The 27,118-nt window shown below is 49.6% G+C and overlaps 8 protein-coding genes across 8 annotated transcripts; 4 read left to right on the plus strand and 4 right to left on the minus strand.

Moving 5' to 3' along the window:
* Positions 1-3: 3 nt before the first annotated feature.
* Positions 4-2,398, minus strand: sakA (mitogen-activated protein kinase HOG1). Its single transcript, XM_073735000.1, has 9 exons — positions 1,987-2,398; positions 1,878-1,925; positions 1,636-1,765; positions 1,530-1,573; positions 1,366-1,465; positions 956-1,312; positions 767-887; positions 535-718; positions 4-466 (listed from the first exon to the last, which is right to left on the minus strand). The coding sequence occupies exons 1-9, from the start codon at positions 2,040-2,042 to the stop codon at positions 367-369; spliced, it is 1,140 nt and encodes a 379-aa protein (XP_073601238.1). The 5' UTR covers positions 2,043-2,398; the 3' UTR covers positions 4-366.
* Positions 2,399-5,526: 3,128 nt separating this feature from the next.
* gpaB (guanine nucleotide-binding protein subunit alpha gpaB) lies at positions 5,527-8,288 on the plus strand. Its single transcript, XM_073735001.1, has 7 exons — positions 5,527-5,543; positions 5,641-6,322; positions 6,412-6,757; positions 6,810-6,938; positions 6,992-7,121; positions 7,174-7,412; positions 7,471-8,288. The coding sequence occupies exons 2-7, from the start codon at positions 6,196-6,198 to the stop codon at positions 7,568-7,570; spliced, it is 1,071 nt and encodes a 356-aa protein (XP_073601239.1). The 5' UTR covers positions 5,527-5,543; positions 5,641-6,195; the 3' UTR covers positions 7,571-8,288.
* Positions 8,289-9,002: 714 nt separating this feature from the next.
* glpV (glycogen phosphorylase) lies at positions 9,003-12,086 on the plus strand (the record flags this gene model as incomplete). Its single annotated transcript, XM_073739980.1, has 8 exons — positions 9,003-9,175; positions 9,246-9,258; positions 9,331-9,366; positions 9,420-9,481; positions 9,534-9,637; positions 9,688-9,765; positions 9,816-11,581; positions 11,679-12,086. 8 exons carry the CDS (start codon positions 9,003-9,005, stop codon positions 12,084-12,086), a joined length of 2,640 nt encoding a protein of 879 aa, XP_073601240.1.
* A 236-nt stretch (positions 12,087-12,322) lies between these two features.
* On the minus strand, positions 12,323-14,916 carry BDW70DRAFT_3694 (ATP-binding cassette long-chain fatty acid transporter PXA2). Its single transcript, XM_073743853.1, has 4 exons — positions 14,325-14,916; positions 13,610-14,246; positions 12,649-13,546; positions 12,323-12,565 (listed from the first exon to the last, which is right to left on the minus strand). Exons 1-4 carry the CDS (start codon positions 14,829-14,831, stop codon positions 12,487-12,489), a joined length of 2,121 nt encoding a protein of 706 aa, XP_073601241.1. The 5' UTR covers positions 14,832-14,916; the 3' UTR covers positions 12,323-12,486.
* A 242-nt stretch (positions 14,917-15,158) lies between these two features.
* Positions 15,159-19,832, minus strand: BDW70DRAFT_125974 (putative cell wall biogenesis protein Mhp1). Its single transcript, XM_073735002.1, has 2 exons — positions 16,244-19,832; positions 15,159-16,184 (listed from the first exon to the last, which is right to left on the minus strand). Exons 1-2 carry the CDS (start codon positions 19,227-19,229, stop codon positions 15,520-15,522), a joined length of 3,651 nt encoding a protein of 1,216 aa, XP_073601242.1. The 5' UTR covers positions 19,230-19,832; the 3' UTR covers positions 15,159-15,519.
* Positions 19,833-21,469: 1,637 nt separating this feature from the next.
* On the minus strand, positions 21,470-23,713 carry BDW70DRAFT_146522 (uncharacterized protein; the record flags this gene model as incomplete). Its single annotated transcript, XM_073738589.1, has 3 exons — positions 21,470-22,354; positions 22,963-23,607; positions 23,660-23,713. The coding sequence occupies 3 exons, from the start codon at positions 23,711-23,713 to the stop codon at positions 21,470-21,472; spliced, it is 1,584 nt and encodes a 527-aa protein (XP_073601243.1).
* Positions 23,714-23,777: 64 nt separating this feature from the next.
* Positions 23,778-25,223, plus strand: BDW70DRAFT_3741 (kinetochore subunit FTA4 family protein). Its single transcript, XM_073743863.1, has 5 exons — positions 23,778-23,963; positions 24,020-24,300; positions 24,430-24,598; positions 24,651-24,713; positions 24,767-25,223. The coding sequence occupies exons 2-5, from the start codon at positions 24,135-24,137 to the stop codon at positions 25,074-25,076; spliced, it is 708 nt and encodes a 235-aa protein (XP_073601244.1). The 5' UTR covers positions 23,778-23,963; positions 24,020-24,134; the 3' UTR covers positions 25,077-25,223.
* A 261-nt stretch (positions 25,224-25,484) lies between these two features.
* On the plus strand, positions 25,485-26,916 carry BDW70DRAFT_155108 (uncharacterized protein; the record flags this gene model as incomplete). Its single annotated transcript, XM_073739981.1, has 3 exons — positions 25,485-26,300; positions 26,350-26,410; positions 26,459-26,916. The coding sequence occupies 3 exons, from the start codon at positions 25,485-25,487 to the stop codon at positions 26,914-26,916; spliced, it is 1,335 nt and encodes a 444-aa protein (XP_073601245.1).
* Between the last annotated feature and the right edge of the window lie 202 nt (positions 26,917-27,118).

Below are 27,118 nucleotides of genomic sequence, written 5' to 3' on the forward strand. Positions count from 1 at the left end.
ATGTCTGAGCAAAGACGTATTGCATTTATATATATCTCGTTCATAGGACAGATCTGGCAACCTCAAAGGGCACGTGCAAAAGAGCTAACATATTGCTCTCATATCCACCACTTACCAACCAAGCAATAGGTAATGGCCGTGTACGGTAAATCACAGGTCATTCAGGGGGACAAGGGTGGATTAGACGTTAATAAAGACACATTGCGCATGATATAAATATAATCGTTCGTAAATAAAACATATAGCCACATCACAGCTCTCGTGCCCAGTCTACATGCCAGAGATAGAGGGAAAAAAGTGAGAAAAAGCCCACGATATCGTGCTCATACTGCTACCAGCGCCGCATCCACGCGATTCATTAGGGCTTTATTGGAAACCTTGCTGGTTGAGCCCGGCTCCCTCGACAAGGGCCGGATTGATGTCGCCGCCCTGGTCGATGTTGTGGAAGTCAAGGATCTCCGAATACCTGGGAGTGCCGAGTTAGTTCAAAAATTCTCTTAGATGCTGATAAACAGAATGCAGAATGCGACCCACATCATGATTTTCCACGTGTCCACGGGCAAGTCGGCGTCATTGAAAGACCAATCGAATTTCTCCTTTGCTACCGGCTCATCTGTCTCATCGTGGTATGGTGCTAGGTATGGAGCCGCAAGCGCCGCTTCAGCGCTGATTCTGTCATTCGGGTTGTAAACGAGCATTGCTTTAAGAAGGTTGATAGCTATTTCTCGTTAGAGACCGTCGTCAAGCATATATCAATACCACGTACTATTTGTATAATCCTCATCCTCCTCAGGTTTCTTGTCGGGATGCACGAGCGCCAGAAACTTTGGCAATTTTGCCAAATCTTGAGGCTCCCGCTTTGGTAGCGACTTAACGAACCGCAGAGTCTGTTTGTGAGAAGTCTATTTTAGCGCGCGATTTCAAAATCAAAAGATGGCAGGGAACTGTTTCTCACGTTTTCACTGCAAATGGTCTGAATAACATCATCTGGAGGAGTTCCGAGAAGCTCTGTGATGATGGAAAACTGGTTGACATGGTCTTTCCCGGGGAACAATGGCGCTCCCAGCAACATCTCAGCGAAAATGCATGCTGCACTCCAAACATCCACCTTTGCATCATATTTCTGCCATGTGAGCATGATTTCTGGCGCACGGTAGTACCTGGTCGAAACATATCCTGTCATCTGAGGATCTTGAATGCGCGCGAGTCCGAAATCGCAGATCTTAAGATCACAATTTTCGTTGATGAGGATATTGCTGGGTTTGAGATCGCGATGCACGACGCCTGCCGAGTGGACGTATTTCAGTCCTCGCTGGTCAAGTTAGCTTGAAACCTGGTTGCCGCAGACGCCGAATTAAGACGCACCATAATCTGATATAAGAAGTATTGTATAAACTGCTTCTCCAACGGCCTGGAGGAGATGAGTCTATGCAAATCGGTACCCAGAAGCTCAGTGACGAAATAGCTGTAACCTATGTCAGAATGCGTTCCAGGACGGGGTTAACGCGGGTATAACGGGGCGGGCGTACATGTCCTCAAGAGGAGAAATGAAGATATCGCTCAAGCTGATGATCTACTAGTCATTAATATCATGATAGCCACATGCAAGACAAATAGTTTCGAACGAGGACTGACGTTTTCGTGTCGCAGGTGCTTCAGAAGCTTCAGTTCGCGATAAGTCCTCTTAGAAAGAACCGGCGTGCTGAAGGGCTTCATAATTTTCTTAACAGCAACCGGCTGTGCGGTCAATTGATCCCTCGCGGAGCTATAAAGATTGGTGAGACATATCAGTATGAGGTGCAGTCCAAGCGGGGAAAGGCATAACCAAGGCTATCCTGGGCGATGCGCCGTTGTGAGGGGAGGGGTCAGAGCCATACCAGACCAGTCCAAAAGCACCCATTCCTACGGGTTGCAAGTCTGTATATCTGCAGTCGGTCATGTAAGCACGAGCCGCGGATTCCTATGCGCGCTCGAGAGAAATCATACCTGCTGGTGATCTCGAAGGTCGTGCCGAAAATCTGGGCACGTACAAATTCCGCCATTTTGATCGAGAGTTAGCCGGGAGACCAGGCGCGGGCGCGGTAGAAAGATTCTGTTGTCTTTGGCTGCGGAACTTGACGGTCCTGCTTGCAAGATGAGAGTGAGGTGAGAGGTGGAAGAAAAAAGAGAATGGAGGAGAGTGGGATAAGATAGAGAAGACAGTCCTGAAATGACGAGGGAGGAGCCGGTGGTGCACTGGTGGCGGCGCGCCCAAGCCCGAATGGTGTGTGGGGAACTAGGACAGGACGAGTGCCTCCTACTTAAGTTTAGTTTGCTGTGCTAGTAGCAAGTTTCCGATCCTGAAGGGGCAGGAAAAATAATGACGTGCGACTTGGGATACCACAGCAAGCTGGAGAAAGAAATAGACCGCACGCACCTGGGCAGGCCGCGAGTTGGCCAACACCGCAGACTACATTGGGGGACCTCGCAATCGCATCTACACCTGGCACACATTGGCCGGAAGATGTTTCCAAGCCTCCAATTACAGCTTACTAACATCGTCTTGCAAGAATTCAGTCTCTTGTCCAACATTCAATATGACATCCACTAGTGCATTGGTCAACAGGTGGCCTTCATCGTCAGACATCCCCTCTTTAACGATGCTCCTGCTAGAAGGTGATCTTGTGCGGTCATCCTCGGTAGATTACTAGATCTACAATTTTTTTTTTAGGATCTTGACCGACAGCAAGTTTTGCCAAAGGGCTGGAAATCAGGAAGTTCTAGGCTCCATGCTACTAGTGCGGGCGTGTCCTGGTGGAGAGTCCCAGAGACGAGAGAAGTAGAATACGTCATAGACGGTCGACCTCCGGACCCTCTTGCACTTCGGCTTCAACAACAACACAGGTGCGCATTGACATTATTGGAGGGCCAGAAGAAAGTCATAACTATCGCACCAAAATTCTCGAATCCTAGAATTATTCGGTGGAGTTTATCTACGTGTATATCTACGTATTGCACCTGACAGGGCGATTTACACCATACCACGTTGTCTCAACCTTTTGGGCAATCTACTATGACAGCACAGACGTTCACCGCCTGCAGAACTATATATAGAGGCATCACAAACATCGCAGAACTGGCATATTTATCACACATTCTCCTGCGAGTTTCAAGGGTTCGGCTGCATTCTTCAAGCAGACACTGCTGTGACACGTTCAGGCATAAATTTAGCTGTCGAGGTATAACCTGCTGCCTTGCGTCTCCGGACGCTTACCGCTCAAACGCCGCTCGACTGTTACTGATCTCTTGATCTATGGAAGATAACAGACAACTACAGGTCATGGTTTCTCCCGAATCAATTCATTGTATATGAAAATCTTCAAGCGTACTGTAACTATTCGATGTATGTTTGGTGCGACAGGTCAACCGTCGTCGATGTACTCGTCCTTTGTTCTCTGCGAGCAATGGCAATCCAAGGATAGAGGACTAAGGTAAAAGTCCAGTCGGCCTGCATGCACAGTCTTCCATTTTTATCAGTCTCGAGATGGCTCTGTATGTTCGGCATGGAATTGGACTTCGGCGAAGCTCATTGGGTTCCCCATCGGCCAGACGCCTAGTGGTCATAGAGGCAAGGGATATGGTTACTCCTCCAGCTGGGCATTTCGCGAGATTCATACAAAGGCCGTCGCGTGCTACATCATGGCAAGATGTATGGAAGTGCATATCCAAATAGAAAGTTCGATCTTGCGAACACCCGAAGCCATAAGAGTGATGCCTTATAGTGAGACACTGACAAATAGACCTGATGCTGTTAGCAAGCACCAAACAGATGCATTAGCCAATTTATGGCTGTAACACAGCCTCAAAGTCATGATCCGCTTGGCCTTAGTCCGCACGGATTATCTGAGGATAGTTTGTCTCCTTCGCCTCAAAAATGTTTCGTTTAGATACGAGACCGGTGCATTGGGGCACTCAGAACCCTGTCTGGGTTTCGGATCGTCTCCTGAGCTCTCGCTCCGTCTAGGGGGAGCGGACACGCAATTAGCTTCCAGGCCAAAATGGCAAATCTCTCAGGGCGGAGTAGGAGTTCCTGAAAATCCTTAGCATTGTTAATCGCCCGCTATTAAGAACTTCGTATGTCTCTGAGCCTCTCTCTCAGCGCAGTTCGCGTGGTAAAAGTGCTATTGAGCCGGGGCTCTATCGCGCTGATAAGAAAGATGAGGTATATAAGGTCTTCCACTCGCAAATCAGTCAGGCGCAATGCGAACTATAATCATCCTCTCTCCCACGTGATGGGCATGAGCACGGGCATCTGGAGGTTGAAGCCCAGCCTCATTAACTCTGGTGGCGTTGGCTAGGCTGGGCAGAGCCATTTCGCCGAAAAGACTCCAAAGGGGAAAGTCAAACGGACCAGTCTGCCCCGCCAAAATCATTCAGGCTCAAGTTGTCCTGTCAGGCACCAGCTTGGTAAGACTTCCGAGTCCTGCAGGCTTCGAAGTGTCGGTATATACGAGTTTCGCCCGTGGCCCAGCTTCTCTGGGGGCAATATGTCGCTGAGATGTTGCACAGCCATCATGTGTTTTGTGTTGACGTCACGTGTCATTTTTTTTGTACCACGGGGAGGCCCAAGGGTGCCTAAACGGGGCGCATTGGTTGGCGGAAGGATCGGTTTGTGACAGCTGTGACTTGGATCTTGAAAATCGGAGCTTGCCGCGCTTCTGGCGGGAACGGATAGTGAGTGGGAGGTTGGAGGTCCAATGTAATAAAATGCTAAGAGATGGTGGTGAGAGCGGCGCTGCAAGACGAACCTGGAATACTCATCGAGTCTCGACTTAGGGAACATATATATAGCGGTCATAACACGCACAGAGCGGGAGATAAAAGCCATGAGACATGTGTAACGAAGAATATTGAATGCCAGTCTCACCAGCCGCCGTCGAAAGGATCAGGATCCCACAGCCCTGGAGGCCACTGTTATTAATGCTTAGCTACAGAGTACAGCCATGAATCTAGGAACTGATGTCACAGGTATCCGATTCCAGGCGAATTTATCTGAGATTATCATGGATTCTTGTCGGCTATCACTACCAAGGAGCTCCTATTTGCGGCTAACTGTGCTGGTCCACATACCATCCCACAGATCGAGATGGACCATGGGCCTATAACCTGTTAACCAGGCATCTGTCTAGTTTACTTTACCCCGGGGTACAAATTACGTATGGGATACGGGATCCTCCAGCTCAACTCCACCGCACCCACGGTCAACGGAGGAGATGACGAACACTCACTTCCTCAAGAAGTCAATGCGATCAGACTATAAAAACTTAGAGTGACAATGTTCAATAGAAAAATAGTGCAAAATAGTAATAGTGCTTCTGATCCTACCGTTCTACGGCGTCAAGTTGCCTCACCAATTAGCTGTCTTAGATTCGGTGCGGGAGAGCAAGGCAGATTATCTCATTTCTTAGTGCTTGGGTTTAATCTCAATCTCTCAACCAGAATTAGGATGATTATTATGTCTCGTACACAACGTGTCCAACTTCAACAATAAGACTAACCCAATTGTAAGTATTACCTGCATATCGCCGTGCTGGATTTCTGCCTCGCCCTCGAACCTCGCTGGTGGGAATCGCTACTTGCTTACATTATCTGACTCTCGAGATCCGCGCCCCCAGCGACTCCCACATCATCCCCCGATCGCCCTCTGCTACCCTTTTTAGCGTCGGCTCGTCGCTCTCTCACGCCTTCTTGCTCCGCAATCTGTATCCTGTCACCCCTCACCCCATTCGACCGGCCCTGGCGAGACGTAGGTCTTCCACAGCTGGACTTCGCTCGCAGCTCTTCTCCGTCCTCTCCCTCGTTTCATCACCTGCGCCGTAACCCGTCACCCCCGTCTCGGCAGCCTGCAGTCGCTGCTCAGACCTTCGTCCGATCCCTAATCCTCCCCGTAATCCTGTCCCTGAGACTCTACCATCGGTTCCGATACCCCCCGCAGGCATCACCAGTTCTCACGACGCTGCCGTTGCTTCATCTACGTCGGTCATTGCCCCTCCATCGCGCATATACCTCCCAGCGATCATCTCGGGCTGTGAAAGTAGCCGGTTTCCCGACGAACCTCTGACTTAACTGGCCTTGACGTCTCTCACGGGCTGACGGCGCTTGCTCGGTGAACAGCATATGGTCCAACCGGACGCTGTCGAAGACAATATCTAGAAAATGGGGTCGTGTTTCAGTTCAGAATCAGCAGGAGATGTGGAACAGAAGAAGAGAAGCCAGGCAATCGACCGGAAATTAGAAGAGGACTCCAGGCGTCTACGGCGAGAATGCAAGATCCTGCTACTCGGTACGCTACAGCTCCCTTTCCTTTTCCCGGCAATCGGGCTGCGATAGGTCGCAGGGCCTTCTCAAAAGCTAATTTGCCCTTCTTGATAGGATCTGGAGAAAGCGGTAAATCAACGATTGTGAAGCAGATGAAAATCATTCATCAGAACGGATATACGGTCGAGGAGCTGGCGCTATATCGACTTACAGTCTACAAAAATCTCCTTGAATGCGCGAAAGCTTTAATAGGAGCCTACCACCAATTTAACCTTGAACCTACAAGCCAGAAAGTCCGCGACAATATCGAGTTTCTCGCCAATTACAACATTGACCCAGATCCCAATATACCTCTAGATCCCACGGTAGGGGATGCCATAACCTATATCTGGAATGATCCGTGTACATCAACAGCACTAGAAAGACAGAATGAGTTCTACTTGATGGATTCGGCGCCTTAGTGAGGATTCCTCGAGCTTGTCCTTGTATAAGCATGCTGAAACAAGTTTTAGTTTCTTCGAGGAAGCGAAGCGCATAACGTCACCAGATTATATACCAAACGTTAATGATGTGCTGCGCGCAAGAACCAAGACGACGGGTATCTATGAGACACGCTTTACGATGGGCCAATTAAGCATTCAGTAAGGAATTCTCCTGCCGGGAGTTATTGATCACTACTAATAATATGCTATAGCATGTTTGATGTCGGCGGCCAACGCAGCGAGAGGAAAAAGTGGATTCACTGCTTCGAAAATGTCACGTCTATTATCTTCTGCGTGGCATTAAGCGAATACGACCAAGTACTATTGGAAGAGGGAAACCAGGTAGGCTGCGCTCTCAACAGTGTTTCCCCCCTAAGGCTAAACTTTCTGGTAGAACCGAATGATGGAGAGTCTGGTACTCTTCGACTCTGTCGTCAACTCTCGATGGTTCATGCGAACAAGTATCATCCTTTTCCTGAACAAGGTGGATCTTTTCCGGCAAAAGTTACCTCGCTCCCCATTGAGCAACTACTTTCCAGATTACTCAGGGGGCAACGATGTGAATCGAGCCGCGAAATATCTCCTTTGGAGGTTTAATCAGGTCAACAGAGCGCATCTGAACTTATACCCTCAGTAAGTCATACGCGAATGATCTTTTTCCATTCCTGGATAATCTAATAATCTGGAAAAGCTTGACGCAAGCTACCGACACAACGAATATCCGACTGGTATTTGCCGCGGTAAAGGAGACCATTCTGCAAAATGCTTTGAAAGACTCAGGGATCCTGTGAACGACAACTGAGTCGCCTTCACCTCATTGAGCCCGACATGGCTCCATCATACCGAACGCAACCACAATCCTGCGTCCATTCCACCTTTCCACCCTGATGGCTTCATGTTCGCTTTTGAATACTCTCTTTTTTCTTTGTTCTATTCCCCTTCCTACGTTTTTGGCGGAGAGTTTTCGGCGTAACGGCATTGATGTTTTTCAATTACCCATTTCTTTGGCGCCGGGTTGGGTCATGTTCATTCGTACTTCTAGCATGGTGGTTCCCTTTCCTCTGCCTGTCTCCTAATTCCCCACCTTAATCCTTCTGAGATCGGGCGGGTGCGTGATTAAAGCTGTTTGTCTGCATCGTTTAGTTATTGACACGAACTACTGCCTTTTGCCTCTTATTTCTATTCACTGACTCTGGTTGTCTTGTGGTACATGAGCATTATACTGTGATCTAAAAAGTTGCAGACCGCGGCACTATACTTTGCATATATCATGCGTGAGGGCTTCTGATATCCAGTCTCTTGTGCCCTGGGATTGTTTTTCTTGTGTTCTCTTGTCCATACGTTCGACCTCCAATGGTCTATGTCTTTTGTATCATGTCCTTGGATAGGGGTTCCTTGAAATATACTTCTCACATTGTAGTACTGCGGTAATATAGGTACTTTTCTTATTATTCCAAGGTAGGTTCCAACTGGTGCTGACTGCGTAACCTTTAGAGTATATTGACTGACTAGATTGACTGACCGAAAGCGGGCGATTAAAACCAAGGCAGTGGCGCCGATAAGGCAGGTTCCGGCTGGTATTCGAGATCAAACCATATGCCAGTGCCGGAGTGGTCAGATTTACTATAGTCACATATAGCGGCTGCGTCATAACAGTAAAATGGCATATTCTCTTTGACCACGAGTTGAACATAACGACAATGCCATGTGAGCTGTCTCTCCGTAAATAATAACCCCCAGAGCGTCCATAGTCGCTCGATCAGTGGCTCGAGCACTGACAGCTGCTCCTCCGCAGTGGAGAGCAAGTCTAGACCCTCAGCTAACTTTTGAGGCCCAGACAGCTTGGACCAGTCCACGGTTCTGGGATGTAGAAACCGTGTTGAGCTCATCTGCATCGCTGCGGCCCAGGTGCCCGTGCTGCAATACCCCTCATGCAGTGATTCGATGATTTCCAGGTTCTAATCCTAGCATACCCGTCACGGGGTACAAAGACCAGGCCATAGCTCCTCGTCATCATAACCCCTCCCTTACCTCTACCATCTTCCTCCAATTTCATTCTTTAATCGAGACTACTCGCTCGATTGTTGAAGCTTGTTATATCGTGCTCATTTGCATCTCTAGTTACTGCGCAGCTTTCTTTGTTTTCAACGCCCACTATCAAGTCTCGACCCGGCAGCCCAGCTATATTCAGACGCGTCGTGCAAACGTTCAATTATTGGCATCATGTCTGAGGGACGTCACGAAAGAAGACCCTCCGTTGGAGCCCCGGTTTCGGATCTCAAAGGACCAATTGGCCCTGGGTTCAGTCGGCCTAAGCACAAACGCAACTACACTGGCTTTGGGAAGGCGGAGATCAAGAGTGTTGAAGCCAGTATCCCTGAAGCATTAAGAGAAGCGTAAGTGAAATGAATCTCGGCACTTTGGTCTACTAAGTGACTGGCATGACTAACTTGGTCTGTCACCTAGATGGAGGAAACATGTAAGCTACGAGCAGACCCCAATAACACTTCCTATATGTTTTCCGCGAACGACAAGACTAACTTAAGAATAGTCTGTGTCTGGCTTTACAAACAAAGAAGAATTTGAGGTATGTCAGCTGCTTTTATGCTGATACAGCCTCTTGACCTGTGTTCTCAACAGCATGAACTCGTACGCCACGTCGAAACCACGCTGGCACGCTCGCTGTACAATTGTGATGAACTGTATGTTCCCTTGCCTCTGCTTCTCTCGTGATTGGACTCTGACCAGACTTAGTGCTGCGTACTCTGGAACCGCTCTGGCTTTCCGAGACCGGTTGATCATCGAATGGAACAAAACCCAACAGAGGCAAACTTTAAACGACCAGAAACGGGTCTACTGTAATACAGAATGGCTGACTTTATGGATTCTACGCTGACCAAGTTAACAGATCTGTCGCTCGAGTTCCTGATGGGCAGAGCCCTCGATAACGCGATGCTCAATGTGGGCATGAAGGACGTTGCGAGAGGTAGGAGCCGAGTATTTATTGTGGAAGCGCTATTGCTAAGCCATGCATAGAGGGTCTGAGCGATATGGGTTTTCGAATTGAGGACGTGGTTAGCCAGGAGCACGACGCCGCCCTTGGTAATGGTGGTCTGGGACGTCTGGCAGCATGCCTGCTCGACAGCCTCGCAACTCTCAACTACCCTGCCTGGGGTTATGGATTGCGTTATAGATACGGAATCTTCAAGCAGGAGATTGTAGATGGATACCAAGTTGAAATCCCTGATTACTGGCTTGATTTCAATCCCTGGGAGTTTCCTCGACATGAGATTACCGTCGACATCCAATTCTACGGCTGGGTGAGGACCTATGAGGATGAGAACGGGAAGACTGTGCACTCATGGCAGGACGGCGAGACGGTGCAAGCTGTGGCGTACGATGTCCCAATCCCAGGATACGGCACGCGTACCACAAATAATCTACGTCTTTGGTCAAGCAAAGCAGCTAGCGGCGAATTCGACTTTCAGAAGTTCAATGCCGGTGACTATGAAAGTGCAGTAGCAGATCAGCAACGCGCTGAAACAATTTCAGCCGTCCTTTACCCGAATGATAATCTGGACAGGGGCAAAGAGCTGCGGTTGAAGCAACAGTACTTTTGGTGTGCAGCCTCACTTCACGATATTGTAAGAAGGTTTAAGAAGACAGGTCGCCCATGGAGCGAGTTCTCAGATCAGGTTGCCATTCAGCTCAACGATACTCATCCCACATTGGCGATCGTCGAACTGCATCGCATCCTCATTGATATTGAAGGCCTTGATTGGGATGAATCCTGGGATATCGTGACCAACACTTTCGGCTACACTAACCATACCGTCTTACCAGAAGCCCTCGAAAAGTGGTCGGTGCCCCTACTGCAAAACCTCCTTCCACGTCACATGCAACTCATCTTCGAGATCAACCTGTACTTCTTGCAATTGGTGGAGAAGAAATTTCCCGATGACCGCGAGATTCTCTCGAGAGTGTCTATAATTGAGGAGTCACATCCGAAGATGGTCAGAATGGCCCATGTTGCGGTCATTGGCTCCCACAAAGTCAACGGCGTCGCCGAGTTGCACTCGGACCTTATCCAGTCCACCATATTCAGAGATTTTGTCGCGATCTACGGCCCAGACAAGTTTACGAATGTCACCAATGGGGTAACCCCACGCCGCTGGCTCCATCAGGCAAACCCTAGGCTGTCCGACCTAATTGCCTCCAAGCTTGGAGGCTACGATTTCCTGACCGACCTAACTCTCCTAGACCAGCTAGAAGATTATGCTGACGATAAGGATTTCCAGAGAGAATGGGTAGAGATCAAGACCTCGAACAAGCTCCGGCTCGCTAAGCACATCAAGGAAACGACCGGATATAGTGTGAACCCAAACTCTCTGTTCGACGTCCAGGTGAAACGCATCCACGAGTACAAACGCCAACAACTCAACATCTTTGGTGTCATTGACCGCTACCTGAAGATTAAGTCCATGTCTACTGAGGAGAAGAAGAAGGTCCAGCCTCGCGTCTCTATCTTCGGCGGCAAAGCGGCCCCAGGTTACTGGATGGCTAAAACAATAATCCACCTCATAAACGAGGTTTCAGTAGTTGTTAACAATGATCCAGATGTTGGAGATCTTCTGAAAGTTATCTTCATTGAAGACTACAATGTCAGCAAGGCGGAGATCATATGTCCGGCCTCCGACATCAGCGAGCACATCTCTACGGCTGGCACCGAGGCAAGCGGCACAAGTAACATGAAATTCGTCCTCAACGGAGGACTCATCATTGGCACCTGCGATGGAGCTAACGTAAGTTCTCCTTTTCCTCCTCTCCAAGCCCAGATACTCCATCCTAGCCCTAACTGATCAGCACTGACATCTACATAACTAACCACTCAACCGATAGATCGAAATTACCCGCGAAATCGGCGAACAAAACATTTTTCTCTTTGGAAATCTCGCCGAAGACGTTGAAGAAATCCGGCACAAACATATGTACAGCGGCTTCGCTCTCGATCCGCAGCTCGCCCGTGTTTTTGATGTCATTCGCTCCGGCACATTCGGCGATGCCTCGCACTTCTCTGCTCTTCTCGCTTCCATTGCCGAGCATGGCGACTACTATCTTGTCTCGGACGACTTCAATTCGTACATCAAGACGCAGGAGATGGTAGACGAGGCGTTCAAGGATCGCGAGGAGTGGGTAAGCAAGAGCATTACCAGCGTTGCTAGGATGGGGTTCTTCTCCACGGATCGCGTGATTAATGAGTATGCGGAGAGTATCTGGAATATTGAGCCGCTGCCTGTTAGGGATTAACTTCTCCACGGGCTGGGATCGCTGATAATCGGGTGGGCCTTGTATGCTTTTCTGAATCTCGTTCTGACCCATATGCTCTGCGAGCCGGCTTAATGTGCGTACTATTGTCTGGCTCTTCCCAGGTCTTCAAAGCTGTCACATCCTATCCATTGAGCAGTCACCAGAGTTATAGCTTTGGTAGAACTAGCTTACATGAGGCAGTTGAGCCCTTGTGTTCCAGGAAGTTATGCTTCATATACAGTAACCAAGTTAGTAAAATTATCTCTCTAATAGATGGGATGTGCTACATCACGCACACCCTCTAACATAGGGTTTAGATATATGCGTAGCTCGTTGAGCCTGATTTTTGACTCGCTGCACTTATCCACCTATACATGAAGAGAGAATGAGCACTACACATCTACGTAGAAGTCAACTCAGCCATCCTTTTCTGTAGCTCTGGTATAGCCCTCAATTGGAGATCGAGTTCTTCCTTCTCACTAAAAACGCAAAAGCAGTTAGTAGAAAGCCAACACAGTTAAACCGACGGAAGCAGAACGAAAAGAGGAAGGGCAAAACTTACTCCTCCAGCTTCATTCTCTTCTCCCAATCTAGTCCAGTAAAGATATACCCACCCTGCCCGTCAAACTGCAAAATCATCTTATGGTACTTCCACAAACTGCGACGATGCGAAACAGTCATGAGTGTCGTGCCAAGTTTCTTCGCCGTTTCATACATTACGCGCTCAATTTCAAGGGTGACGGATGAGGTACACTCGTCCAATATCGCGAATTTAGGACGGTGGTAGAACAGTCGCGCCATTGCGATCCGTTGCTGGAGACCGATGGAGAGAACGTCGCGCCATTCCTCCTCAGCGTCCCAGCCGTCAGGACGATCAACGACAGAAGCAATTTCCACGACGGATAGAATATCGTACAGATCATCGTCCGTAATTCCCTTGGCGCGCATTTCGCGCACCCCATCTGGGTATATGACCTGTTGGCGGAGGGTGCCGCGGGAGAGGTAAGGCCGTTGCGGGATGTAGAAGATGTCTTCAAAGCGAGGCTTCTTCACGCGGCCGCCGTAGACGGGCCAGAGGCCGCCTAAGATTCGGAAGAGGGAGGATTTGCCGCAGCCGTTAGGGCCGACAATGAGGAGGTGGTCGCCTGGGTGGACGGTAAAGGTGAGTTTGCGAACGAGGACGTCACCATTGGGGGAAACGATGGGGACGTCGGTGAATTCGATTGCGTCGCTTTCTTCAATGATGCCGCGGCCGGAGAGGACGGCAGCGTTTTCTTCTGTTGAGGCGGAGGACACAAGTTTTTTTTCGAAGCGCCCGGCTAGGAGGTCGTCCATCACATCTAGCAGGGATGATACACGGGCTGTGAAGCCTGCTAGCTCGGAGATTTCCTTATAGGAGAACATTAGACGGCCGAAGGCGTCTGATGAGGAGAGTAACATGCGTCTATTAGTGACGAAACCTGTTTCGCGCATTAGTTCCTATTCGAATACAGTTACTCAACCGGAAAGCAATAAGGACTCACTTTCTGTACGGTCACCCATTGTCTGGGTGACTTGACCAGATATTCTAAAGAAAACCGGGACACTGCACAGAATCAGACCCAGCGCGCCCCAGAAGTACTTGATAACGAAATCCTCCATAAATCCGTGGTATAGGCGCCTACGCAGGATTCGGTTCACATGCTTAATGAGAGTGAAATAGCCCTTGTCCAAGGTGTCCTTCTCAGCTTCGTGGCCATGATATAGAGCAATTTCTTCACAGTAGTCGATTAACCTCGAATGGAGAAACCTGAACTCGCCTTCCAGGCGAGCTTCGTCGGCAACGTATTTACCGAACGGCGGCGTCAATGCGCGCATGACGTTGGCAGATAGTTGAACCAAGAGGCTCATAATAAAGAGACCTTCACCTCCAACACTCTTCGAAAGCGAGTAATTGTAGATCATCATGTCAAGTATTGGCTTGGCCAGATTAGAGTAGAGTTCCGCCAAGCTATCAGAGAATCGGGATACGTCCACTGTAATGAGTTGATCAGGGTTCTTGACTCGGTCGTCCAAGGCCGATATCGCATAAAAAGTCATGTTTGATAGGTATTTGTCGTGAATGTGATCGGTAAGGCGCTTGCGGTAGCTGAGTGCAAGCTTGCACTGATGATAAGACAACTATTTCGGGGGAATATATGTTAGCTACGTTCTGTTCCAGCAGCAATTAGTTTATCCCTGAATGTGCATGATGCTCACCATAGAGTTTGTAAACGTCGCAGGCACCGCAACAATCATCCACCACACCAGTCCCAGCAGAAAGTCCTTTCCCTTCCCTCGCACCAGATTGCTGACAAGCCGACCGTCTAGTTCAGCAACGTACAGACTGAGCAGCGTCCGCAGCACCAAAAAGACACTATGGCTTATCAACAAGCGTAGCTCTTTACTCCGCCAGCCCGGTATCACGATCTTGAGCAGACGTGCCAAGTTTCGGAGGAATTCACGATTAACGCCCACCTTCTTCCGTGGTTTGTCGCCGCCATCGCCGAGACTGCTGGTTCCTGGTTTCCTCCGCAGATCCACCTGACGTTGAGACGCCGCCTTTTGCTCCGATATAGCATTATGGATACGCTTTGCGAGGGCAGCGAATAGCGCGAGATAGACTGCGCGAGAAATATTGGTGCGGTGGCGGAGGTATAATGATGCCAGGCTGGAGAGAATCTGTCGAACGGAGCGTTCCCTAGGGAGTTTCGACTGAGCAGCCATAGTGACGGAAACGGCCGCTCACGCAAGGATAAAAACGACTTTATCCAGAATCAACGTAAGGCAACATGACCAGCGGCGATACTTCTTTGGGGAAAGTGATGATATTGTTGGATGTTGGTTGAAGAATGGTGAGATAGCTGAAGTGCCCCATGCATGTGAACGCGGCCGCGACTCTCCGCAAAGCTGGGGATGGAGCCGAGGTCGGGCCGGGGTCGAGTTCGCCCATGATGTCACCCACTTATACTCGCCTCGGACATCAATCAACCATTATTTTGTAGCTATATAGTTTAATGTACTCTTGGTTTGAGCTCACTTCAAAACTGAGGATGGATCATGACAGGTCCGCCTGGTAGCGGACATATAAAAATGTAATATATAACTATCCACTATATATCTAAATAGAAGGCGGTTATTGAACGGTGATAGTACACTTGAACATACAGAGCCATATGGACCCAGGGCATCCTACAACTAGCGTACAAAACCAACATCACACCCATAGAGGTACAGACGAATCGAGACCGAGTAAGAACATGCTATGACAAGTACACGCTAATGATCATGAGCAAAAACGAAAAGGCATGTATCGTAGTGGGTATATAAAGATCAACAATACAGTGGCTGATAGAATGTAAATATGCGCACTATATCTTCGCGACAGAGATAGTCCACGGAAAGAAGTGCTAAATCATGGAGCAGATGGTTGTTCGCGGCCGATGTTGCTTCCTCTGGCCCTACTAGTGTCGGACACAGAAGGCGTTCTCCTGCCGCTGTTGATTTGAGCAGCAATCTGACTTTGCCTGAACCTTTCATAGGCTTCCGAGTCCTGCCGCTGAATTGCCCATAATTCTTCAACCGTAGAGCCCAGCTCCTGGAAAGCTTTGTCGGCACCCACACTCTCAAAGTGCGAGCGAGTCTGTTCTTCATGCAGACGATCCAATTTCTCACGCAGAGCTGCCAATTGAGACTCGTCCATGATTTCAGAAGACTCTGTCTCCTCCGCCTGGTCCAGAGGAAGGAAGTCGCGACGGATGTTTTGCCCGAGACGGTGAACGTGGCCCTCTTCGGAAGTCATTGCGCGGGAGTAGAGGGATGTTATAGAACTAGTCCGGGATAGGCGGACAGCATACTGGTCGCCTTCATCATCATCGACGGCATTCTCATTATCAGCGACAGCGCCAGCCGATTGGAGGTTGCCTATACTCGTGGCGAGATAGCTATCGTCTCCTGAATTTTGAGAGCTTGTGTCCTGGTGAGGCTGCAGAGGCTGTCGCACAATCCGTGTCTCCGGGTATTCATCCTCGAAGCGCTGGATCATTTTTTGCAGCGTGCTGTCAAGGAATTGGAGACGCCCTGTAGTTAGAACGCCCGTTAGCACCATTCCAGCAGAAACGAGGCGAATTGAATCTTACTGTAATTAGCGTCATTGCCTGCGCGATCCTCACGCACAAGTGCAGACTCAATTCTGCTGCGTATACCACGAGCCGAGTCTAGAAGGTTCTTGGACATATCGCGGGGACGTTTAGCAGCCAATGACCTAGATTTTCGATGCCTAGGTGTTGTTGTGCCACTTGGAGGACCGGACACATCGCCTGGCAAATGCTGGTCGAGGTTACCAAGACAGACCCCAAGAGCTTTGACCACACCCGTGCCTCCAATGACATAGTCCTCATCAGGAGCAAGTTCATCATCATCCTCAGCCCCTTCTTCTACAGTACCATGGCCGACAATGTGCTGAAGGATCTCAGGAATCGGTACCGAGTTTCGTGGCTGCGATGAGTCGATGTTTTCAGAAAGCTCTGCTTCAAGAGCACCGCCTTCAAGATTGTGAAGACAATATGCGACAATTTGAGATGCTAAGGCTTTGACAACTTCATTGTTCTCGGAGCTTGGATCTTCAATATCAATGGCAATGATGGTCCGTGACACCCGTACTGCAGCGAGGAGAGATGCATATACAGCACACGCTTCTTCCTGGGCTTCCGGATCTGTCGCTGACGCAAGGGCGACGATGGCGGGATTTTCCAGTATACTCAAGTGGCTTAGACTTGGGCATTCCGGCAGAATCTCGGCAAGAGCTATCGTATGGTCAGAAGAAAGGTTGACATCAGCCAAATGGATGCGCCTCAAGTTGGGCATCTTAGGAAGAAAGCGTCTAAGGGTTGACAACGCGTCCGGCTGTGTCGAAAACAGCGCAGGATTATGTGAGAAATCAATAAACCGAATGTTGGGCAATTGCGTAAACGCTTGGAGCAGCGGGTAGATGGTAGAAGGTGTCAGGGAACAATCTGCCAAGCTTAGTGCATAGAGAGGAAGGTGGCTCTCGATAGCATCGGTGATGAGGTCCAAATCTTCCCCTATCGGATTACCTCCTAAATCCAAGCCTTCACATTTGCCCGATTCTAGATACCGAACGACATGTTTTAGGCCTTCTCGGGTCACACCGTTATTGGCTAAGCCCAGCCTTCTCAAACCAACGGTTGTGGCAGCCTCACATATCCTTTTCACCTCTTCCATCGTAGGCTTGCATTCGCTGAGCAGCAGTTCTTCAAGGTGGTCGCCACCGAACCGGTTTGAAAGAGAATTTGCGAACACAGTGGCCACATCAGTATTGGCAGGAGTGGTATTCGTCCTTTGCGGATTCACATTCGTAGGATCATTCAGTGGAATAGGGGCCGCTTTTGGGAGCGGAATGCCTGAGAGATCGATGGCTTTGAGGGATTTGGAGAGATGAATGAACAGACTGATATGGCGCCATCCTTCTGTGCCAATTCTCGGATTATCCTTCAGAGACAGCTTTTCCACGACGCTGAATCTCTCAATCTTCTCCGTCGATTTGGCGTTACCATTCCTATTCTTCCCACGCCTTCGCCTCATCTGCTCCACGGTTTTAGTGGATAGTAGGCCTGAAAGTATGGCACGAACAGCATCATCCGTCAAAGAGCATTTCTCAAGAATTAATTTCCGTACCGGTACAACCGCCAACCAGTCGCTGAATGTGGCAATGTCTTCAGAAGTCATGGGAAAATTGCTAAGGTTCAGCACAGCGACGGTACCAGGGGACTCTGCTAGCGTCGATGAAGGCGACGAGATTTCATCAACGATCCGTTTGAGAACAGGCGTCTCACGCAATTGACAACAACGCCGATAGATCCGAATTGGATCTGTCGTTGGGTGACTCTGCGCTCCAGGCCGAGCCCCACCGGATGTATTACTTTTTGAATCGCTCTCATGATCATCAGCCGTCAGCTGCATTGGGATGGAGCCGTTCGCTTCCGCCAGTCTCCGCTTCCTCTCTCTTCGTTCCTTTCTCTCCTCTTCTGATCGCTTTTTCTTTTCTTGCTTCCTTGTAGGCTCCTTAATTTCACCATTTGGCGCGCCCCCGTTCGTCGGCGTCGTAGGAGAGATGTTTCTGGCAGGACTCTCCTGGGTTGACGTCCCTTTACCACCCTGCGTACCTTGCGGACGCTTCGGCGATTCGGCCTCATCCTTACTCTTGGACTTCGAGTTCGTTCGCTTCAACTTGTGACCATTCACATCAATGACGTGACGTCGCGCTGTGCTTGGGCTTTCCTCGTCGGAATCCCGGGGTGCTATACCCGCAATCTCGACGTCAACGCAAAAGGCAACCCGCCGCAACTTCGCCTGATTCAAGTTTGGAACTTTACACCTATCCCGGTCTTTATCGATATTTAGTGTGCGACGCTCACAAACAATACCATTGCCAGCAGCTGGCTTTCCCCCACTGGAACCCGAGGAAGATAGTTTCCTAAACGCAGTCTGCAGAAACGAGGGGCCCCGAGGCGAGCTAGAGGTGAATGGTGTGTTCTCGTCCTTCTTCTCTTCTTCCTTATCCTTGGGCGAGTATGCTGCGCCAAACGGATTATGCATGTCAAGTTTTGAGGCGGGAGGGCTCGCTTTCGGCGCTGCGGAAGGTTTCATATTGGATTGCGACGGAGGTGTGGACCCAGAGGAGAACTTGGAACTGATGCTTGAAATCCACGATCCGCGTCTTCCTATCGGTTTCGGTGCACTCTTCGGAAACAAATCTGACGTCGGAGGTGTTACGTTGCTGGTTGCCGATTCGCCATCCCGACCTTCTCTGTCAGACCGAGAGCTGACGTTGTGAGCGTCCGATTTGACCGAGTTTGAGCGAACAGAGGTATCCTGTGACGAAGACGTAGCTTTGTCCGTAGATGGAACTTTGTCGGGTTGGGACTGTTGCGTCGGTGTCGTTTCCACATCGTTACCGAGCGACGAGACGGATCTGCAGCGAGAGAGGTTGTTGTCTGCCAGCCAGAGGTTAGGAGGACCGAATGCCCAAGCCAGAGCCTGCAGGTATGTACCTTTCTGAGAATGATGGAGCCAGCTCACATCAACGGTCTCAACACCCTCCATTTTCGGTTCGCTAGTATCGTAGATAGGTGGACTCTTCAAAACGACTGGTGCAAGCAAGAGCGTCGTCACTGGGTCCTAACGACACAGAGGCATAACCCTCAGTCCGTACAAACAATGAAATCCGTTCCGACGGCCGAACGATCCACGATCCGTATCGCAGCCTGTCAACTAGAAGTAAAGACGTAAAACTCGCTAGGAAGCTTAGCAGTAGTGACGGTTGCGAAGTCCCATTCTGATAATGTGGCAGAACAATGCGGGAATCATAGTATGACGTTAGGACTAGCAGACGGGCATGGAGAAGAGACAAAGAGGAGAGTGCGAAGGAGAGAAGTAGTAAAGGCCGTCGTTGGATGATTTCAGGGTAACTAAGCCAAGGGGGAAAAGGTGATTGAATTATTCAAAGACCTATGGATGATTTGTGAACCACGGGGCAAGAGCGACATTTCTCAGCTCTTTCTGCGTCTTTCTGGGACTTCCTGGGACCACACCAAAACTCCGGAGGGACTACTACTTGGTGCGGCTAGACCGCCACCGTATGACGATTACTAGCGTGTATTATTCAGCATTAAGCTTCATGGAACAGGCCGTTGGAGAGACATTGAGCCCAAGTTTGAACCAGACAACTTGTTGGTGGTAGACGGTCTCAAAAAGGTTCTTGACCTAGCCCGGCAGATTTAGAAAAGGATACCTTCGCAATGGGATTCTGTACATAACTTTGAAGGCTCAAGTTGGTGTTCGTACACTCGATTTAAAAATTCCAGAGATCCCGCCCGGGGTCCCCTCTGATCTCCGGACATCGGAGACCTACTAGCAGTCTCCTATTCTAGAAAATTGCAGGTCCACTACGCTTAATCAACGTCCAAGAACGATTCTTGGAATTATCTAGGATGAGAGCCAGGTGTTATTATTCAAAAACCACTCTAGTTTCGATTCTTGAATCAAATCGAGCCACATTTCCCAGCTCAGTCCGAAGAATCACCGTGCTAATGCGCCTGTGCATCATCTACTACTACCCTGTGTCCTGATCCAGCTTCCCCGCCAAATGCTAGGCACGCTAAGACGACTAGCTAGCAGCTAACAGCGCTTTGCGCAGGACATACCAGAAAATTTAGGCCCACGGTCCTGAAGATGTCGCAAGCTGCAAGGCAGGCCATGCAAGCAAAAATGCAGGACGTTAAAATTTGCCTCAAAAGGCCATGATTGTCTGATCTTCCTCGGCGTTACACAGAATACCTTTGCTGCAGACAACTATTGCAATCAGTGGTTGGCAGGACGCATGCGAGGGCGATTACTGCACGCTTGATCCAGTTCTTTTTGCCCGCCCGCTCCGTCGAGTAACTGGCAGTTGATTTCCAAATCCCTCGTATTTTACAGAATGCACTAGTAAAAGCATTACCATGAAGAGGTCAGGTGATAACGATGGCTGCGGTGCTGCTAGTGGAATAGCAAAGCGATAGGCGATTCAACCTGCTGATCGCTGTTACTCCTTTAAGTCCAGCTTAGTGGTTTGCCTGTAGTAGTTCTCTTCGATTTTTGAGCGCCGTAACATTCCCACCTGGATATTGTGTCATGTGGGATTTTTCCATTAGTATTAGTGATCCAGTCAGGGACCAGAGTCTTGGAGTGGCTATTCAAAGCTACGCGTGCACGCAAACTACTGTGCAATGACCATCCAATAGTTGGACTCGCGGGTGTTCTCTGATTAATATAGATCATCCGTAGGTCTGACAGACCCTCTTTTGTGGGAGGCAGATCACAAGAGAGGTTACCCTATTTGGGATCATATTCCGTCGGCTCTCGCGGCATCAAACATGCCGTAGGTGCCGTAGATGTCTTCAACAGAGCATACGACATTTTTTCATCGATCGGCAGCCACAAAATGGCCGATATACCTGGCAAGAAGCTCGGTGAAAGAACTGTGGTAGGTGACCGGGCTTGGGTTAACCTTTATAGTATACAGGTCGAACCTACTATTGGACATGCCGGCCAATTTATTGGAGACTTGAGCTTTGAAGAAAATATACCCATTTCGATTGCCCGCGCCAATAATACGCCGTAAACCAGCCCTAGACAAAAAACAAACATCGTCATAAAGTCATCAAGCTACAAGCAGGATATCTGAAGAATCGCCGACTGGCAAGCCCTATATTGTTGACAAAAGTAAACTTTTCTGCTTTGACTATCGCACTCAGCTAGGCATCAAGTACGATCAATCCGCCTTCCGGTCAAGGAAAAAACATCTAAGCAGCAAGCTCACGGATCTTAGCCTCAACACGAGCCTTCTTCTCCTCACGGGAGAGCTTGGTCTTGCGGTACTTCTTGCTCTCAGCCTTCCACTCCTCCTTAGTCTTCTTGGGGCCCTCAGACTCGTCTTTCTTGAAGGGGTCGGCACGGATGGCCTTGTGGGCCTCGGCATAGAGCTCCTCAATGTCACCGGCGTCAATCTCGTTCTCGGTGTACTTGTGGAACTGGCTGCGGAAACGCTCCTCATCGTCATCAGCGAGACCCTCCATGTACTCGGCAACGTGACCACCGAAGATATAGCTGCGGAGAGTCTCGGCGTCGAGCTCCTCGGCCTCGATGTCGTAACCGGGGAAACGGCTCTCGGAGTGAGGAATGAAGATACCACCGTCGGAAGCACCCTTCATGGCACCGAAGACACGGGCACCAGTGGAGGTACGGGCAAGACCGACGTCGAGGAAGGCCTTGAAGGGGCGGCGAGTACCCTCCTCGGTCTCGGCAGCCTCGGTGAGGGAGAACTCTCCATCGGCCTCCTCAACACCGGTGAAGTCCTCGTCAAGACCGAGCTTCTTGAGAGTGCGGCGGGCGAGAAGGAGACCGGTAGCGTAGGCGGCGGCCCAGTTGGTCAGACCGTTGGTGATGCCATAGCGCTTAAGCTCGTGGGAGTAGGCGCTGGCGAAGACCTTGTCACCGGTGATTTCAGAGTAGACGATCTGGGTGATGATGTCGCGGTTGGTGAAGCGAACGACCAGGCGGTACTTGGGAGCGTTGTACTTGTTCTTGGCCTGGGTGATCAGGCGCTTACGAGCATAGTAGTCGGTCTTTCCCTCTCTGCGACGGCGGTACTTGGTCTGGTAGCGACTGTGGAATGTATTAGCAGGCAGCTTCACATCGAAAATTTGCGATCATATCTTACCTGTAGTACGCGCTGGACTTGACGGTCTTCGAGTAAGGGGCCTACCAGACAGTCATTCGAGTCAGCAATTTGCGCTTCAGAAAAACCCTCATCCGAAGCATCTTGCAAAGACCCGAAAAGCACGAGAAAAACTCATGATTTCAAAGGACAGGCCAGAAACAATGCAACAGTGTTGCCATTTCTCAAGAATGGCAGCATTAACTCACCATTTTGACTGTTGGGCTGGTTGTCGACGGTTGCCTTGCAGAGAGGTCAAGAAATTTTGTGGGACGATCTATTTGTGCAATTTGTGGACTGTCGCTTAGCTGGGTCCCGCAGCAGTTGTGGTCTCCGGGTGGGCGACGACTCGACCCCAAGATTCAGGTACTAGCGGCGGGAACACCAATTCTTGTCCTGAAGGATATAAATCAATTTCGCTAAAATTATTGTTCTATGCTCGAAGATCTATCGCGTGCTGCATAGTATATGCTCCTAATCATGCGTTGGCTCTCAAAGCTTGGCTTGATTTTCCAACAATTGAAGCCCAGTAACCTTCTCCAGCTCTTTGACTGCGTCTTCTATATGTCCAAGATTCACCTTGATAGTCTTCATTCCTATAGCCTTCGCAGGCTTTAGATTCTGGCCAATATCATCTAGAAAAACCACGTCGCAAGCACGCACAGGCTGCTTGATCCCCTTTCGCTGAGCTGCAGCGTTCATCTCCTCCAAGGCAACCTGGTATATCTTCGGATCCGGCTTTCTCAGACCAGTATGCGCGGATGAAATGAAGAAGTCGAACATCGTCTCACGGCCGATCGTATCTTTGTTGAATTCATGACCGTCAGGGAAGATAACAGTATTCGACAAAGCTCCCATAATGAACTTGTCAGACTCCTTCAGCTTCTTCAGCGCCGGCCACATGAACTTATCAGGCGTTCTTGATACCCTCATCATCTCCCAAAATAGCCACTCTGCGTCTATCTCAGGCAACGGTGGGTTCGCCTCTAAGACTTTGCTGGAATCTTTTTTCCGAAGACCCTCGTTGAATAGCTTCCATAACTTGGGGTCCCGCAGGTCCTTGTTAAACCCAGCGAAGAAGTCGGCGTCCATCTTGATGTCTCCCCGCTCCAGTTTGTGCCAACTGCCGTGAGGGGAGGTGCGGGAGATGCTGAAATTCACCCATCCGGGGGGTATATTATGAGCAATCTCATAATCTAAGATAGCTTGAAATGGCGATACGACCTAAATAGTTATCAGCACATGTAGTGGACGTCCTGGGCCCTCAACGGCTTACACAAACGCCGCCGATATCGAACAGCAGGCCCACTGGCCGTTGGCTTTCTGCCATAGTGAAGTAGCAAGAACAATCCTGTGAGCTTTGATATCGGATATTTCGGATAGTACTGTCCTTTCTTCAGTGAAGGAAAAACAATAGCGTTTTGTTGGCAGTTCTCACGTTGACCTGTCTGCGGAGTAAAAAGTGGTTGCCGAGGTATACATCGGCCAAACGCCTTTGGAGAGCGCTTCGATTAAATCGGCGAGGACCAAACACAGCCAACCAACGCTTAGAGGTCCCAAGCCAGCTTGCCTCAGTTTAAGTAATGTTCTTGCCCCTATTGTCTACATCAATTCAGCAGCTTATACCAACTGCCAGGCGATTCCTTGTCCTCCCAATCACGTGCGTGATGCCGTTATCGATAACCGGCAGATGTCTGACGCGCTTGGTTGCTTCTTCAACATAACATTCAAACCAGAGGCACTATGGGGCCATGGAGTCCTCTCGGTCCATCCCCGAACTGAAATCATCGTTTATTAGGGCGCAGATTCGTATCTTGTCGGAAAGCCTTGAAGCCCCGGAGGATTGGCGAAGTTATGCCACCGAGCCAGTAGAGGAGGATTTGAGCGACAAGGTGGTTGGTGATGTACTGCAGAAATGTAAGTTCGATATACTCGCCTTGCTGCCCTTCGACTAGTAGTTGTCGCATTCGCCTATGTCGTTGCCTCGACCTTGCTTCCTGTTATGCTCCTGTCTAATTGGTAGAGACTAATGTACCTCTGCCCCAGTGAATGCAGCATTAAAACAACACAATCGCGTTATTTACTCCTCTCAGGCGATCCAGCATGTGGCACAACAAATCGCGAGTCTATATTGGGCCTCGGTCAATCAAGCTACCCGTGAGGTAACCTCGCTTGATAGAGGCGTCGACAGGACTGTCGACTTGTCCAGTCACCCGTTAGGCTTTCTCTCATTATCCATCTGCTGCTTCCAGCTGACATGTCTCTAGAAATATTACTCAACTTCCTGGGGAACTCTACGACCGATCCGCAAGCGAAGAGGAACAACTCAGGTCAGCACTTCTGTACGGTGAATTTCAGTTTTACCCGGCTCATCGTTGTACAGGTACAAGCGCCTCCGAGAACGTCTTGCGAACCTTGATAATCAGCGGCAACAGCGACAACGGCGTCTGGACCAATTGCGACTGCTGCAACGTCTTCTGGAACCGTTCCGCGAACCCCAGACGAATGTCCAACCCAACCTTGTCACGAAGGACGGAGAACTGGTTCGAGAATTAGAGAAGATGCGAATGCTGGTTGCACGGGTCAGTGGTCGCATCGCGCAGAGCCAGGCGGCTAACAGTGATGGTAGAGGTGAGGTTTCATATGTGCTGGATACAGAGCAGAAGCTTGCGGCGCTTCTTGACATGGATTAGCGAATCCTAAGCCTGTAAATATGGTCGACAGTCCTCGAAATGTAAATGAATCCATGATATATATATCTGACCTATTTCCGTTTGATAGTTTTTGTGTGGTCCAGTGACACAGGGGTGCGGAAAGAACCGACTGAAAATGGTTTAGATTTTCCCCCTTAGATATAGCATACAGACTTAGGAAAGTTTTGAATTATTGCCTATTTTCTGAAGAAAAGTGCAAGGGGGAAACTGTAGGGTACTTGAACTGACTGCAGCTGCGACGGTGACAGGAGTGTTAAGGAAATAGAAAAAGAAACACCAAACACTCTTTCATCCTGCCACAGATTTCTTACGTCTCACATTCCTGTAGAACACCATTATCTCTACAGTGATAAATTCCTATTATTTTGAACACGATCTGCTTTTGCCATGGAGGAATCAGAAAAAGACGCCTCAATCTGTGGCTCCTTTGAGACTGGTGCTCGGGACTTGTCATCCGAAACTCCGGCGCTTGACTGTTTTGGTGAAGCGGTGCCCCCAGTTCCAGCTTCAGACAGTGCTTCTCCATTACTTCAATCACAGCACCGAGCTCAACAACACAACGCGATAGCGAAGCCAGTATCGACTTCTCTTCGCGATTCTTCGCCTAATTCGAGGTCCACTCCTCGTCTACCCCGATTTCCAGACGACGAAAACACCCTTGTACCCGACACCATCGCTGCGTCTACACCTTCCAGTGCTTCGAAGGCACCGTTTGTGCGTGGGCATCGTCGTCGCTCCACCCACGTTAGTCGTCGGGACCTTGAAAAGTTCAGAAAGGAGGTCCTGGGTGTTGAGTCCACTGGATTTGAATACGACGACGAAGGCACGTTCAATCAGAATACTAAGGAATACGAGTCGCAATTGGCAGAACTGAACCGTGCTTTCGACGCAGCAACTATGTCTATGAGCAGTAGTAGTGGCAGCAACCCTGGCTCGGGAATGTACTCGAGTTACGATAATCCGAATTCTGGACCGTCCAACATACCTGGTGTTCCCCGCCAGCCTATACCTTCACCCATGGCTACTCCACCTCCACAAGTTAATGGCGGCGGTATGGCTGGGATGAACGGCGGAGTGCCGATGAATGCGGGACATCAGATGGATCTGCGCCATTTATTCGACATAATACTAGAACTGAGCGACGTGCTGAAGAACAACCGTGATATGACTAAGAGTATCGTCTCTAGCGCGGAGGAGATTATGGTTTGTTACTCGCTTTTCTGCTTGGATTGAACTATGCTGACAATTCCAGAAACGCTCTGCTTCTGAGGGAACTAGCCCTAATCTTCAGCAGGTTAATGGGGAAATATCTAGTGAGTATCTCGCTTCACATAAGGGGAAGCAGCTATTGACCGAACCAGGTGCTCGCATTGCCGAGCTTGAACGCGCGCTCGCCAAGGAAAGACGTTTGGTAGAAATCTTGAAAAACGAGCAGATCGAGAACACCAAACTAATTGGGGAGTATGAAGCGGCTGTCGGTATTATGGTGGAGCAGATTCGCAACTACTGCCACAACAACAACATGCACTACCTGGCTCAAAAACGCCACTACAATAATCTTCTCCAGGCGGAGCGTGATGCTCACCTGGAAAGCCGTCTGGACCGTGACCACTGGCATGCGCAAACTCTGAAGTGCGCCGAGATGATTCGCACCGCTTATCGCCTCCGCTGCGAGGAGGACGAACTTCCCATCCGTATCGTTGCCGGCCTACAGAACGAGGTCCGCGCCTACCGCAATGCCCTTGGCATGGAACCCGAGAAGCCAGAGGAAGAGTACGGCTGGGAGATCCTGAAGGATGTTCCGGGAGGCTCTGAGTGATGCGGCGCACGCTGCTGATACTGTATGAGTTATGATGATTTTCGACACACATTTGTTTTCCATTGTGGGACGGCGTTTTGGGTACTCATTTTCTCGGTTTAGCAGTTCGCTCGTGAAGGATACCCATCTTTGCATGACTTTCGTGTACTTTGCCTAATCTCGATACTGCTGCTGAAGGTTTACAGTCTTTCATGACTTCGAG

Source organism: Aspergillus foveolatus, assembly GCF_047715535.1.
Source record: "Aspergillus foveolatus strain CBS 279.81 unplaced genomic scaffold BDW70scaffold_1, whole genome shotgun sequence".
NCBI lineage: Eukaryota > Fungi > Ascomycota > Eurotiomycetes > Eurotiales > Aspergillaceae > Aspergillus > Aspergillus foveolatus.

Coding starts and splice junctions, on each gene's coding strand:
- sakA (XM_073735000.1), bottom strand. CDS start 2,042: ATGGCGGAATTTGTACGTGCCCAGATTTTCGGCACGACCTTCGAGATC. Junction 1,466..1,529: donor ATTTCTCCTCTTGAGGACAT/GTACGCCCGCCC, acceptor CATAGGTTACAG/CTATTTCGTCACTGAGCTTC. Junction 888..955: donor AGACCATTTGCAGTGAAAAC/GTGAGAAACAGT, acceptor TCTCACAAACAG/ACTCTGCGGTTCGTTAAGTC.
- gpaB (XM_073735001.1), top strand. CDS start 6,196: ATGGGGTCGTGTTTCAGTTCAGAATCAGCAGGAGATGTGGAACAGAAG. Junction 7,122..7,173: donor TATTGGAAGAGGGAAACCAG/GTAGGCTGCGCT, acceptor ACTTTCTGGTAG/AACCGAATGATGGAGAGTCT. Junction 7,413..7,470: donor CATCTGAACTTATACCCTCA/GTAAGTCATACG, acceptor AATCTGGAAAAG/CTTGACGCAAGCTACCGACA.
- BDW70DRAFT_3694 (XM_073743853.1), bottom strand. CDS start 14,831: ATGGCTGCTCAGTCGAAACTCCCTAGGGAACGCTCCGTTCGACAGATT. Junction 13,547..13,609: donor AATGGGTGACCGTACAGAAA/GTGAGTCCTTAT, acceptor TGCGCGAAACAG/GTTTCGTCACTAATAGACGC. Junction 12,566..12,648: donor AAGAGAATGAAGCTGGAGGA/GTAAGTTTTGCC, acceptor TTGCGTTTTTAG/TGAGAAGGAAGAACTCGATC.
- BDW70DRAFT_125974 (XM_073735002.1), bottom strand. CDS start 19,229: ATGGAGGGTGTTGAGACCGTTGATGTGAGCTGGCTCCATCATTCTCAG. Junction 16,185..16,243: donor AGGCAATGACGCTAATTACA/GTAAGATTCAAT, acceptor TTCTAACTACAG/GGCGTCTCCAATTCCTTGAC.
- BDW70DRAFT_3741 (XM_073743863.1), top strand. CDS start 24,135: ATGGAGTCCTCTCGGTCCATCCCCGAACTGAAATCATCGTTTATTAGG. Junction 24,599..24,650: donor GTCGACTTGTCCAGTCACCC/GTTAGGCTTTCT, acceptor ACATGTCTCTAG/AAATATTACTCAACTTCCTG. Junction 24,714..24,766: donor AGCGAAGAGGAACAACTCAG/GTCAGCACTTCT, acceptor ATCGTTGTACAG/GTACAAGCGCCTCCGAGAAC.